The sequence below is a fragment of the Benincasa hispida genome, chromosome 9 (genome assembly GCF_009727055.1).
Source record: "Benincasa hispida cultivar B227 chromosome 9, ASM972705v1, whole genome shotgun sequence".
NCBI lineage: Eukaryota > Viridiplantae > Streptophyta > Magnoliopsida > Cucurbitales > Cucurbitaceae > Benincasa > Benincasa hispida.
The window spans coordinates 1,215,481-1,231,074 of record NC_052357.1 but is presented as its reverse complement, the minus strand read 5'-3'; the positions used below and the strand labels follow the sequence as shown (position 1 = coordinate 1,231,074).

Genomic DNA, 15,594 nt, shown 5'->3' with positions numbered 1-15,594 from the left:
TGGAATTTGGACGATCCACTTCTGCTCAAGGATCTCTGTAAAACGAGTTCCTTCAAACTCGAACTTAATCCTGAACCATCTATGAACTCCTATTTCTTCGAGATTATTCTTTGATCTACATAGGTAAGAGTGGTTCAACATCAATGCTTAATAAGCCTCTCATTTTGGGGATAAAACTAAATAGATAATTAGGAACATAGTCCTACAAGAAGAAATTCACTCATCTTAGGGTTAGCAGATAGGTTGTTCCCTTAAATACTGATTCTTGGACTTGAACAAAGGGGTCTCACCCTCTCATGACCGAGAAGGATATGGTTTATTAGTTAGACTATAAACCAATTATTCAATAGAGGATCAATGGAGACTTAAGGAGTAAGATGTATTTACAGGGGTAAAATGGTAATTTTATCCTAGTTGTAAATACAAACGACATGTGAATGGTCGACTTACTAATTATGATTAAATCAAGTGGATAAAAATATATCTAGATGAGGAGAGTGCAACTATTGAATTATAGTGGTATGTTTCGGTAGTTAATGAATATTGATTAATTCAGTTTAAAGAGTTTAGCCAATTAATCTCAAATCGTTGGAACTTTGTAGGACCATAAGACCCTCTACTAGTTCGTAAAAGATTAAACCTTGGATTGGAATATTGAGTGAATTTGAATTGTTCAAATTCAATTTTGGGGTTTGGATAATTATATTTGGTATAATTAACCTTTAAATTTATTCAAATTAAATGTATTTGGGGTGTTCAAGATATTTAAATAATGATTTAAATATTGATTACATAAATGAAGATTCATGTTTGAACTAAGTGTTTTATTGATTTAATATTCGATATTAAATTATTTTTTATCATTTAATTAATTAAATTTGTTTAATTAATTGTTTAGATTAAATCAATTTCAATTTTTCATTTTAAGAAATTGAATTTTTTTTATTTAATTAAATCAAAGATTAAATTAAATAAAATTTGGAAAATTGTTTAATTAGTGGATTTATCCCAAATTTGAGTTTGAATGGATTTTTCCAATGTCTAAGACCTAGCCCATTGATTAAATGCTATTTGAAGTGTCAAATAGTTGATTTAATTAGTGCTTGCATGGTTAAGTTGAATATATACTTCAATTTGATCAGTTTGGAGTACATGCAATCAGAATTTTAGAGACAATTTTGCAAAAAATTATTTTGCTCTCAAACTCTCTCCAATCCACCTCAAATTCACTCTCAATTCAAAGTTTCACCACTCAATCCAAGGTTGAGAATAGTAGAGAAGATTCTCTTGGTAGTTCATTGAAGAAATCGAAGGTCAATTTCGTGGAACTAGTAAGCATCAAGTGGAAATCTATAAAGGTGAGAAAACTAGAACCCTATCTTTGAAAAACTGTGTTTTTAGCATGTTTGTTACTCAAATTAAATGTAATTAGGGTGTTTAATGATCCTATTAGCTTCCATTTTTTTTTCCTGCATATTTACTCTATCATTTGGTATCATAGAATGATTTAAGCACTCAATTAACGTTAATTTGAGTTTGGTGAGTGAATTTCTTGAGATGTATGGTATGTAACTGATATGGATGTTCTTACAACTTTGGCTTTAGATTCTTCTTTGTTTATGATGATGTAATTATAATTGGCTCTTAATTGATGAGTCTTAATGTGTGCTTAAGGGTCTGTAATTTTATTTGAGTCAACAGAGTTGAAATTAGGTTCTTATTGAAGATTCAAGCAAGCAAGGTCAGCTGGAGAAAACTCAAAATGATGCCACTATCAGGCAATGTTGCAATGCTGCCCATACAACGTTGCAACGCTGTTCTTTTTGAAGTCCAAAACATTACACGCTGGAATGAAGCGTCACGATGAAGCTCATCCTAGCCCAAAAACAGTTTGACCGGTTTGATCAGTTCGGTTGGCTTGAAGTTCTGTTCAACCCAGTTTGGTCTGGTTCAGCTTCTTTTGGAGTATTGGAGGACCGATTCGGGCAGTTCGGGTCCAATTTGGATCGGGTCGAGCGGTCCAGGGGCACTTTGAAGCTGTTTTGTATATTTCTTTTTGTAATATTTAGCCTAATTACTTGCTTAGGAAGCCAAAGTTGGTCCATATCAGTGTTGTATGCATGTGATGTATGTTATATTTAAATTTAACATGTATGTGCATATTGTATGCCATGTATATTTAAAATCCCACCATAAGAAAGCATGATTCATGCATTAACATATGTTATAAATTAGTTATAATATATAGTATGCATGTTTAGGGTTTCATAAATTTAATATAATTGTTATATTAAAGTATGGAATACTTAAGTGTATGTTATAGTATGTCTATAGTTTTATAAATGTTATAAAATGAATTAGACATTTAAAATCTATAACAAAGATAAGATACATGCTCACTTAGGTTTAATAACAACTTGTTTTAATAGTTAAAATAGGTCGTTATGTTATAAAACACGGTTACAAACTCAATCGGTCTATAATCATAGGCTAGAGGTACTTAAGTTGACAGTTTATGTAACACCTACTACCTAGGGATTATAGCTGAAATATTGAGTGTTGTTAATTGGTTTTATGAGCATGTGTGAGCGATGTAAGGTAAATAAAATAGTTTCATCACTTAGACATCGTAGGTTAAAATCCAAATATAAACGTTATACTTGGATAAACCACATAGACTTAGGGTGTTTATTAGCCGAAATATACCTAAGTACAATAAATACCCAAACAATTAGAATATTTCAGTGGGAGATTAATCATATATACGATGTATTATTTTTAGCTTTTGTGTCCCTGTCTCTTATACACATCTAGATGTGTATAAGAGACAGCTTTTACCGCGACTGCTCCATTCAGAAAGTGTTTGCATGGGTCAATAACAAGGTGAATAGGGGAAGTAGTTCATAGTAAGTGGGTGCAGGAAATGTGTCAACATATCCTACGGTCTCTTCCATTAGTTTGAACCGTGAGATTCTTATGTTGCGCCTGCAAGTATCTGTCTCTTATACACATCTAGATGTGTATAAGAGACAGCGTGTCGCTTTTACCACAACTGCTTCATTCGAAAAATATTTACATAGGTCAATAACAAGGTTTATAGGGGAAGTAGTTCATAGTAAGTGGGTTGTAGGAAATGTGTCAGCATATCCTACGGTCTCTTCCATTAGTTTGAACCGTGAGATTCTTATGTTGCGCCTGCTGTCGTAGGCTGCACTAGCTAGTCCTTTTTTACGGCGATCCCCTTGAAGGGTTGTAACATAAGATTCAAAATAACTCAGACTTCATAAATGAATAAGGTTTCTTAGTTCCATCTTGAAACATTGTCTTCCAATTCGGGGGCATGTTCATATTGTTTTAGCTTTCGATAAATTCAATGGTGAGGTTATTCAAATTTGAAATCAAATATAAATACGATACTAGTGATTGATGACCTGAGATTCATTTTAACGGAGGAATGTCCTTTTCCCAGTTCAAATGCAAACCGATGTGTTTGGGATACCTATGACAAGTGGGTCAGGACTAACGAAAAAGCCAGAGCCTACATATTAGCAAGCATATCTAATGTGCTTACTAAAAAGCATGAAACCATAGTCACTGCTAAAAAGATCATGGAGTCGTTACAAGGGATGTTTGGATAACCATCCTCATCAATACAACATGATGCTATAAAATACATTTACAATTCGCGTATGAAAGAGGGGACCTCTGTTAGAGAACATGTCCTAGACATGATGGTCCATTTCCACATAATGGAAGCAAACGGTAGTGTCATAGATGAGAGGAGTCAAGTTGGTATGAATATGAAAGCTCTTCCGAAGAGTTTTCTAACCTTTCGTACAAACGTTGTAATGAATAAGATTGATTACAACTTAACAACTTTCCTAAATGACTCCAGATTTATCAATCCTTAATGAAAAATAAAGAAGAGGAAGCAAATGTTGTTTCCCAAAAGAAATTTTAGAAGGGTTCAACATCTAGTTCAAAACTATCTGAAAAGAAGTCTAGACCTCAAAAGGATAAGAGTATCCAAATGAAGAAGAAAGGAAAGGAGAAGAAAAAGGCTCCTGTTACTAAGAGCAAGATAAAAGTTGAAAAAGAAAAATGTTTCCATTGCAACGTCGATGGGCATTAGAAACGGAATTGCCCTAAGTATCTTGCAGAGAAGAAAGCTAAGAAGGAAAATCAAAGTAAATCTAATTTACTTGTAATAGAAACATGTTTAGTGGAAATTTCTCATTTAACCTGAATACTAGATTCAGGTGCAGTTAATCATATTTGCACTTTCATTCAGGAAACTAGTTCCTGGAAACAACTGTCGAAAACCAAAATGACTTTTAAGGTGGAAATAGATGAAGCCATTTCAACAGAAGCAGTGGAAAACATCAAGTCATGTTTTGGAGATTCCTACATTTTACTAGAAAATGTATATTACATACCTAAAATAAAAAGGAACCTAATCTTTGTATCTTATTTGCTGAAACATGTGTATAAAATAACTTTTGATATAAATGAAATGTTCATTAGTTCAAGAGATGTTCATATATGTTATGTTAAACTTGAAAATAACTTATATGTGTTAAAACCAATTGAAGCAAAAGCTATTTTAAATATAGAGATGTTTAAAACAGCAAAAACTCAAAATAAGAAACGAAAGATTTCTCCTAACGCGTATTTTTGACACTTAAGATTTGGTCACATAAATCTCAATAGGATTGAGAGATTAGTAAAGAATTGATATCTAAATCAGTTAAAAGAAAAATCTTTACCTCCATGTGAATCATATCTTGAGGAAAAATTGACTAAAAGATCTTTTTCAAGAAAAGGTCTTTGAGCCAAAAAAACCTCTAGAACTTATATATTCAGATCTTTGTGGTCCAATGAATGTTAAGGCTGAGGGAGGATCTGAATATTCCATCAGTTTTATTGATGATTATTCAAAATATGACTATATTTACCTAGTGCATCATAAGTCTGATACTATTGAAAAGTTAAAAGAATACAAGACTGAGGTTGAGAATCTATTAGGTTAAAGGATTAAAACACTTCAATCAGATCGGGGTGGCGAGTATATGGATTTGCAATTCCAGAACTAATTAGTAGAACATGTAATTCAATCTCAACTCGCTGCACCTGGTACATCACTACAAAATGGTGTAGCAGAAAGGAGAAATCGAACCTTGTTAGACATGATTCGCAATGATGAGTTATGCTCAGTTAACTCAGTCCTTTTGGGGGTATACAGTGCAAGCTATCGTATATATTCTGAACATGGTTCCCTTAAAAAGTGTTCCATAAACATCATATGAGTTATGGAGGGGACGTAAAGATAGTTTATGTCACTTCAGAATTTGGGAATGCCCGACACATGTGTTGGTGCAAAATCCTAAGAAATTGGAATGACATTCAAAAGTATGCCTATTTGTAAGATACCCTAAAGAAATAAAAGGTGGTCTATTTTATGATCTTCAAGAAGATAAAGTATTTGTATCGACAAATGCTACATTTTTAAAGGAAGATCACATTATAAATCATCAACCTTGCAGTAAACTAGTATTAGATGAGATGTCCAGAGAATTTACAAATAAATCAACAAATGTTGTTGATCAAGCTGGTCCTTGAACAAAAGTTGTTGGTTCGTACATCCTTTTCATGAATTGAGAATATCTCGATGTAGTAGGAGGGTTGTTGAATAGCTGGACTGCTATATAGATTTAATAGAAACTTAAGTCATCATATCTAATGTTGGCTTAGATAATATATTAACCTTTAAACAGGCAATGAAAGATGTAAATTGAGACCAATGGATAAAAGCCATGAACCTATAAATGGAGTCAATGTACTTTAATTCTATCTGGAAACTTGTAAATCAACCAGATAAGGTAAAACCTATTGGTTGAAAGTAGATTTACAAGAGAAAGCGAGACCAAATTAATAAGACACAAACCTACAAAGCCAGACTCGTGGCAAAAGGTTTTACTTAAAGAGAGGAGGTAGACTATGAAGAAACCTTCTCTTCTGTTGCCATGATTAAATCTATTAGAATGGCTTTACCCATTGCTACTTTCTATGATTATGAAATATGGAAAATTGATGTCAAGACAGCTTTTTTTAATGGTCATCTTGATGAAAGTATTTATATTTATCAATCAGAAGGGTTTATTGAACAGGGTCAGAAGAAAAAATTTGCAAGCTTAATAGTTCCATATATGGATTAAAACAAGCATCTCGATCCTAGAATATAAGATTTGACACTGGGATCAAATCTTATGGCTTTAAACAAAATGTTGACGAACCTTGTATTAAAAAAAAAATAGTCAACAAGACTGTAGCTTTCCTGGTACTTTATGTTGATGATATTCTGCTCATTGGGAATGAGATAGGATTCCTTGCTGACGTAAAGAGATGGCTAGCATCGCAATTTCAAATGAAATATTTAGGAGATGCATAATATGTTAATCTAAATTATTAGGAATCGAAAGAACAGAACGCTAGCGCTATCTCAAACATCTTATATTGACAAAATGTTGTCCAGATATAATATGAAAAATTTCAAAAAGGGTATGCTACCTTTTAGACACGAAATTCATTTTTCTAAGGAACAATGTCCTAAGACACCTAAAGAAGTTGAGGAAATGAAAAAACAAAAAAAATTCCTTATGCATCAACAACAGGAGTTTGATATACGCTATGCTATGTACACATCCCGACATATGCTTTGCAATCGAAATAGTCAGCATGTTTCAGTCCAACCCTAGACCTAACTGTCCATTTGATTGTTGTTAAGAACATCCTCAAGTATCTTTGGAGAACGAGGGACTATATGCTCATGCATGGTCCTAAATATTTGATCCTTACGGGATACACCGATTCTGATTTTCAGACTGATATAGATTTTAGGAAATCTAATTCAAGATCACTATTCACTCTAAATAGAGAAGCTATAGTGTGGAGGAGCATCAAATAGAGTTGTATTGCTGACTCCACTATGGAAACTGAATATATAGCAGCATGTGAAGAAACTAAAGAAGCAGTATGGCTGAAGAAAAATCTTGATTGATTTGAAAGTGGTTTCAAATATGCATATGTCGATCACCCTGTATTGTGATAACAGTGGAGCAGTTGCCAACTCAAAGGAACCTAGAAGCCATAAACACGGAAAACACATTGAGCGAAAGTACTATCTCATCAGGGAGATAGTACATCGAGGAGACGTGATAGTCATGAAAATAGTCTCTGAAGATAATCTTGCTTATCCATTTACGAAGGCTCTTGCGGCTAACATGTCTTAAAACTTGCAGTTCATATTGTTCAAACATATTCTATTTTTTGCAATAAAAGTATTCATGAAACTCTATTCAATAGAAGTATTATTGAAATTGAATTTTGTTATTGTTGGATTCAGGAAGCAAACAGTGGAAGCAAAACAGGATCATTAAGCATTCTAATTCATTGATTTTAGCTTCAAACTAAGCATGCTCATAAATTAAAAGCAAAGTTTCAACACTAACCTTTGAAGTATCTTTGATTCACGATCTTCAACTGCAATCTCCTTGATTTCTGCTTGTGAACTACCGCAAGGCCTTCCCCAATATCCTCTTGGTGCCTTGGATTGAATTATGGGACTCAAAATAAGTTTGGATTAAGGGAATAAAGAGAGAAGGTATCTAGTTTTGACAATATGAAGAATAGTAAGGTATCTGGTTTTGACAATATGAAGAATAGTTCTTCAATCACTCTTTTTTCAGCAAATTGCAATTGATTGCATGCCTTATTTCCACTCAAATTTCAAGTTTATATTGCATGATCATCATGCAAACTCATTTGCTGCATGAGATCCAACACTTGCTTGCAATTTAAGGTGGATTTAGAAGTGCAAATATGACTAAGAAACTTGCTTCCTTAGTGGGAAAATCCCACATTTTCCATTTCTAATTTTTTTTCTTTTATTTTGATTTCCAAAACCAAAATAAACATATTAATCAAAAATTGAAATTAATTTTACAAAATTAATTAAATCAATAATTAATTTTCTAATAAAATTGATAAATTAATTAAATAATTTTATTAATTTAATATCAAATATTAACTTAATTTGTCACCAATTCCATTACCATGAATTTAATATTTAAATCATATTTAAATATTAAACAATTATCCAATTCTGTTTAATTCCAAAATTAAATGTGTAATTATATCACATATAATTACTAATTTCCTTAATTCTAATTTGAACGTTTCAAATCAACTTATCACGCTACTCTAAGGCTAATCCATTTGTGAGCCAGTAGGGGGACCTAATAGACCTGCAGATCATGGGCTCCAACAATCTGAGATTAATCGATTAAACTCTTTACACCGAATTAACCCTCATTCGTTAACTACTATGTCACTCCACTAAAGCCCGTAGTTGCACTCCTCTTACTGTAAATATATTGTGTCCACTCGATATAACCATGATTAGTAAGTTAACCCTTCACAGGTTGTCGTAATAACGACTGGGTCAAAAGGTTGTTTTACTCTTGAGATTACCTCTTGTTTCTTAAGTCCCACTGATCCTCTAATGAACAATTGATTTGTGATCCAATCATCAAACTGAGTCCCTCTCGGGCCAGTGAGAGGGTGGGTCCCTTGTTCAAAATTCAGAATCAACACTTAAGGGAACAACCTCTCTACTATCCCTAAAAGCGGGTAGGAATGAATTCAATCTTGCACCATATGTCCTCAGCTATCTATCCGGTCTTACCCTGAAATGGAAGGCGTATTAAGCTGGCACTGTTGAGCCAACCCTCACCTATGAAAAATCTAAGAATAATCTCGAATAAACAGGAGTTCATAGTTAGCTTAAGATTAAGGTCAAGTTACCTAGGTCATCGTTTTGAAATAGTCAGTCTTAAATAGTAAGCAGCGTTATAAAGTAAGAGTAACTTATTTCATGGTCCGATCTTGTGCAAACCCATTGCACAGGATGCCCCTGCTTCTTATATCATTACATGTACAAATTAGGATCACTTCGTTTGTAGTACTTTACAACTCTTTGTAACAACTACAGAGTGGACCACATCTAATAGTGTTACCAGAATAAGGCGCCCAACCTTATTCATATACTATAGATCATTTCGACTATTTACTCGAACCTAATCCACTTTTCTGTCTATACATAAAGTTCCTGTACTCATATAATAGTTATGGATCTTTTAGTTTATTGAATTTATTTTTAAAACGAAATAAGCAATTCATATATTCAATAAAAACTTTATAGAATGAGTTTATTGTTTACAAACCACAAGTTTTAGGACATAAAACTCAACAGTTATAAAATCTAATAAATGAATCCATGGTTATAGTATGAAAACTTTAACTTTGTGTAGAGACATAAAAGATGATCAAGTTTTAGTTTATAGCCAAAAACGTCTATAAGTATATGGATAAGATTGGGTACCTCATCCTGGAGATACTATGGATGCGGTCCACTTTGTATATTGATACAAACGATGCGATCCAAAATCGTTCATGTAGAAACATGCAAGTGAGAACATCCTATGCAAAAGACGTTTGCATAAGACCGGACTACAAAATAGTCACTTTTCTTTATAACAACCATTTACTGTTAAAACTAACTATTTCAAATCGATGACCTAAGGTAACTCGATCTTAATCCTGAGCCATCTATAAACTCCTGTTTATTCGAGATTATCCTTTGATCTGTATAGGTAAGAGTGGTTCAACATCAATGCTCAATAAGCCTCTCATTTTAGGGATAAAACCAAATAGATAGCTAGAGACATAGTCTTGTGAGAAAGAATTCACTCCTACCCATCTTAGAGTCAGCAGATAGATTGTTCCCTTAAGTACTGAGTTATGGACTTGAACAAAGGGGTACCGCTCTCTCATAACAGAGAGGGATATGGTTTATTAGTTGGACTATAAACCAATTGTTCTATAGAAGATCAATGGAGACTTAAAGAGTAAGATGTACTTATAGGGGTAAAATGGTAATTTTGACCTAGTTATAAATACGAACGACCTATGAATGATCGACTTACTGATTATGGTTAAATCAATTGGACAGAAATATATCTACAGTGAGAATAGTGCAACTATTGAGCTATAATGATATGTCTTGGTACTTAACGAATATTGATTAATTAGTTTAGCCAATTAATCTCAAGTCGTTGGAGCTCATGATCTGTAGGTCCATAAGGTCTCTCTACTAGCTCGTGAAAGATTAAACCTTGGATTAGAATATTGAGTGAATTTAAAATGTTCAAATTCAATTTTGGGATTTAGATAATTATATTTGATATAATTAATGTTTAAATTGATTGAAATTAAACATATTTGGAGAGTTCAATATATTTAAATATTGATTTAAATATTGATTATATGAATGAGGATTCATGTTTAAACTAGATGTTTTATTGATTTATATTTGATATTAAATTATTTTTTATCATTTAATTAATTAAATTTATTTAATTAATTATCTAAATTAAATCAATTTCAAATTTTCATTTTAAGGAATTGAATTTTTGTTTTATTTAATTAAATCAAAGATTAAATTAAATAAAATTTGGGAAATTGTTTAATTAGTGGATTTATCCAAAATTGAGTTTAAGTGGATTTTTCCAACATCTAACACCTAGCCCACTAAATAAGTGCTATTTGAAGGTCAAATAGCTGATTGAATTAGTGCTTGCATGGTTAAGTTGAATATATACTTCAATTTGATCAGTTTAAAGTGCATGCAATCATACTATTGGAGAAAATTTTGCATAAAATTATTTGCTCTTAGCCTCTCAAATTCCCTCTCAATTCACAGTTCCACCACTCAATCCAAGGCTGAGAATAGTAAAGAAGATTCTCTTGGTAGTCTACTAAAGAAATTGAAGGTCAATTTCGTGGAACTAGTAAGCATCAAGTGGAAATCTACAAAGGTGAGAAAACTGGAACCCCATCTTTGAAAAACTGTGCTTTTAGCATGCTTGTTACTCAAACTAAATGTAATTGGGGTACTTACTGATTCTGTTAGCTTTTGTTTTTTTTTTCCTTTTTTGCATATTTACTCTATTAGAGACGTCAGTTGTCGCTTCAAATAGAGATTTGTAATAGCCTAAAGTGTAACTGCTTAGCGATTTCATGGATTAATGAGTGGTCATTATGAGCCTAAATGTTCACTATGCTTCACTAAACCTATATCAATGATCGAAGTCATTTGTCACATGTACGCTGAAAACACTTAGACTACTTTTTACTATTTCACTCATCTCTCAAACTCTTACGAAGTTGAGTGTTGGTGTGTCAGTGTCTTGACACCACATCAATATTCAATCTCCTTGTATTTGCAGGACACCTAGATTATTTTATTCCTAAATTACAAATGTATTAGACTTTGTATGGGATTGCTATAGCTTTTAAAATAATTGCTAGTAGTTGTGCTTCTAAAAAAATCGGCTATGGATAGAAGTAAAAGAGTATTTGATAAATTTTAATTTTGGATTAAAACTAGTTAAGGTGTTTGATAAATTAATATTAAATTAATGTAATTTAGTTATATAATTATTTGAAAATATATATCATTTGAATTGCAACATTTTTGTTTAATTAAAAAAATTATGAAATAATTTTTTTTTTAAAAAAATATTATTATAAGAATTTGAACCAATTAAAATATGGAATAAATGTGAGCAAATAAATTAATAAAATGAAAATTGGAGATGGATAAGGTAAAATACCAAATTTTTAGGAAAAATAGAATCTAAAAACTCCATCAAATAACTTATGCACTTTCGAACAATTTTAAAGTGAGTCATTTTTGTTTTACCAAACAGCCTAGGCGGTTATGATTCTCTTAAAATAGCGATTTCAAAAGCAATCCCAATCGAACCTTTAGTTGAACTTTTTCTTTTTTGTTTTTGGCATTAGCTAACAACTATCTAGATTTTTATTTTGGCTTTTGAAAATTAAACTTATAAAAATTACTTCCACTTTGATTTCTTTTTATTTAGGTGTTTTAAAAAACTAAAATAAGTTTTGAAAACTTTTTTTTAAAAAAAAAAAAAAAAAACTCAAGAACTTATTTTTATTTTTAAAATTTGGCTAGGAATTCAAATGTTTAACTAGAAAATAGGAAGACTATAGGACAAAAAATGATTTAAAAAAATACATTTTATAAAAACCAAATGATTATCTAACCGAATCTTAATTATTTAAGTAGACGATTTTTCAAAATAACTATGTAAGATTGATATTCATTAAATTAATGCTAAAATGCTTGCTTGTGATTTATTACATAGACGTAATAAAATATTTTATTATAAATTAAGAAGAGTTAAAAAATGTTAGAATGCAATGAGATTAAAATCAAGAAACTACAAAACGTTTCAGGTAGTAGCACATATGTAAGTAGGAGGATTTTCATGATTGAGCATATGTGCTCATACTTGTATGAAATTTGAGTTGAGTCATTTGAACAGTGTGTTTGATAGTAAAAAAGTAATACTAGTTTACTTAATGATATGGACCAAAATAGACATTATTTAAAAATTGAAAGATCGTAACACATTATTTAAGTTTAGAGAAAACTCAAACACCTTCGTTTTTGCAAGGATCTCCAAGAATCTATTGACAAGTAAAAAACCTTAGATTACATGAATCCAAAATTTCTAAAAAAGCAAATCATCCTTGTCCCTTGGGAAACCCAATATGACCTAAACACATGCACTGAAAAAAGTGAAAAGATTATATGTACAACTCACAACATATTGCATCCTATAACTAATATATATTCACACACACTCAAAACTTCAGTGAAGAGTAGTCTTATCCTATGGACATTAACAGAGTGCATCGAAATCATTTGTCTCTTCAAGCCAGCAAGTGGGTTTCTGCTTCTTCTTCTTCAGCATCAGATTTGGGCTTCATCTTCTGAAACCCAAAACAAGAGGAAGAAGAAGAACAGTCAAATTCTCTAAGTTTCAGAAGCGAAAACAGAACAATCCCAACTCCAAAACCCAAAGCAGCACTAGATCCTGTGAGTGAAACAGCAGCACAAACCAACATCACAAATGATTCTTCTTTACTGTTCATGTCTTTGGAAGCCATAGCCAATTCAATCCCAGCAAACAGAAGAAGAACCCCAAGAACCCCAATTGGGAACTGACTCAAAACCTGTGCAAACGAATTCCCAAATGCCAATCCCAAAACCAATTTCCCAATCCCTAAAAACACCACCGAAGCCCCACTTCTACCGCCGAACCGGTACTGCCCGGCGAGGCCACCGGCGCCATGGCACACCGGCATTGCGCCAAACCAGCAACCAACGAAGTTCATTATCCCTACACTGACAGACACTGTCATGGCGGAGGCTTCACGATCTGGAAACAAATCCGCGGACAATTTGCAAACTGCAATCACCGAGTTCAAAATTGAAAGAGGAATTTGGGGAATTGCAGCTCGTACAAACCCTATTTTCCAATCTTCCCATGTGATTCTCATGATGTGTAATTTCGAAGGGCCAAATTTAAGGTACTTCAAAACGGATAGATCACGAAGAAAACAGATCAATAATCCAAACAAGAACACAATCAGAGCAGCAGGAATCATAGATAAGATCCGTAGCCTTCTGACGCGACGGCCAGAACGAGATTCAGAACCGTTAAGCGGTTCGGAAGACGACGGTTCTTCATTATAAGAATCGCCGGCTCCAGTGGTCAAAATTAGAAATAAACAAGAAATTAGGGCAATTAATAGGCCGTCAAATCCAAGCCAGGACCGAGGTCCGCCAGATTTAGAGGTGACCAAATCTTGATCGTACCGAATGTATTTAATGGCAGTGAAGGCGAAGGAGAGACCCTGAGAGAGCTGGATACCGCGGACGACCGGCAGCGGAAGATATCGGTAGAGGACGGACATTAGGCCGGTGGCGCCGAGGATTAGGAGAACGGCAGCGGTGGAAAGGCCCGCGGCGGCGATTTGAGGAAGAGTGAGATGAGTAGACTCGGCAACGGCGACGGCGGCGATGGATTTCATCGGCTGAACTGGCATTGGAATGCCGAAGAGGAGGCCGGTGACAATGTTGTAAAGAGCGGTGAAGATTAGAGTTACTCCGAGGTCGAGATGGGAGACCAGAGTTAGAGTGAGAACGATGGGGATATAAGTGCCGAGGTCGCCAACGGCACCTGATATCTCTGCGAGGACGGAAGTTTTGGGGATGAGGGTCGCCGGAAGACGGCGGAACCACGGGTTTCTGATGGCGGAATGGTCGGAAACGGGCTCCTCCATAGTTGGAAATCGGCCGGTGGCTTTATTCCGTCTGGCAAAAGCCGATGTGGTCAGTGTCCAAATATGGTGAAGGATGGAATATTTAAACAACTTAATACGTGGGCACCATTTACATGCTTTCTAAGCATTTTTCAAATTCTGAAAATATTCTTTTTCCTTTTTTCTTTTTTTTTTTGACTCTCCCCATTTCGAATGGCCAAATTTGATTATTTAAAAAATGTGAATTAAGAAAAAAAAGGTTAAATGTCAATAATATAAGTTTATTTGTTTAACAGTATTAACAGGAATTGTTTATGATAACTCTCAAGAAAGAGAGTTATTTCGAAGAAGATTCCTTCTGAGGTATGATGTTGAAAGCTTGCTTTGAAGTAAAACTTGTAATAATAGTTTTTATCGGTCCATCTTAGTCATAGGCCGTTAATAAAATTAACTTTTTTTTAACCTACCATTTTAGGCCTTCTCGCTACATCTCACCAAATTAGTAAAAAAATCCAGATGTTACATAATTTTTTCAAATCCTCCAAAATTAAAAAATTACACTATCAAATATTACACAATTGGAAGAAATTTGAAAAGATAATTGGTAAATTATCTAGATAATCTGTAAATCATTTAGAAATTTGTATAAATATAAATTGGAGGTAAGAGTTGCAAGATTTTATATAAGATTTGGGGAAGTCAATTAACAAAAATGCTTAACTAATCCATGTGGAAACCATAATTTACTCACTATCTATTGTAGTGATGCTCATTATTAGACATAATATTTGTAAATTTAATTCAATATTATTTAAGCAATAATTTATGAGTCAATATGAACATTAACTTAGTGATACTTAACAATTAACATATAATAATTTATTTGAAATCAAAAGTTCAAATTCTCCTACTCTACATTTTCAAAGACGGATAGTTAATTTACTAACCGAAGTCAAAAAAGATGGTGATGATTTTATCTTCTTAATAATGTCACCCACTCTCAATACATCTATGAAAGCATATAGATTAAATTATAAGAATGGTGTTAGAATGTTTAGTATTGAAAATATATAAATTGTCACAATTAGATTAATGGATGGGGTAGATAGGTATAATTAAGTTAGCATTTAAAATGTTCTATACAAATATCACAGACAGATATTTAATTTTGAGGCATTTCATTTTCAAATATTCAATGTGATTCCATGGTATTGTTCCTTGATGTGAAGTCTACTTCCAATAATATCTAATATTGAACCAAAAAAATATCTAAGATGCCAAATTGAACCTATGACTCTATATCATGTACATTGGGTCCAATTAGATTTTTTTTTT

At 32.9% G+C, this 15,594-nt stretch overlaps 1 protein-coding gene across 1 annotated transcript; it reads right to left on the bottom strand.

Annotated features, from left to right (window-relative positions):
* Positions 1-12,543: 12,543 nt before the first annotated feature.
* LOC120087107 (molybdate transporter 2) lies at positions 12,544-14,458 on the bottom strand. Its single transcript, XM_039043988.1, has one exon. The coding sequence runs from the start codon at positions 14,278-14,280 to the stop codon at positions 12,865-12,867; it is 1,416 nt and encodes a 471-aa protein (XP_038899916.1). The 5' UTR covers positions 14,281-14,458; the 3' UTR covers positions 12,544-12,864.
* Positions 14,459-15,594: the final 1,136 nt, after the last annotated feature.

What these genes read in the sequence shown, in the direction of transcription:
- LOC120087107 (XM_039043988.1), bottom strand. Translation starts at nt 14,280, where the DNA reads ATGGAGGAGCCCGTTTCCGACCATTCCGCCATCAGAAACCCGTGGTTC.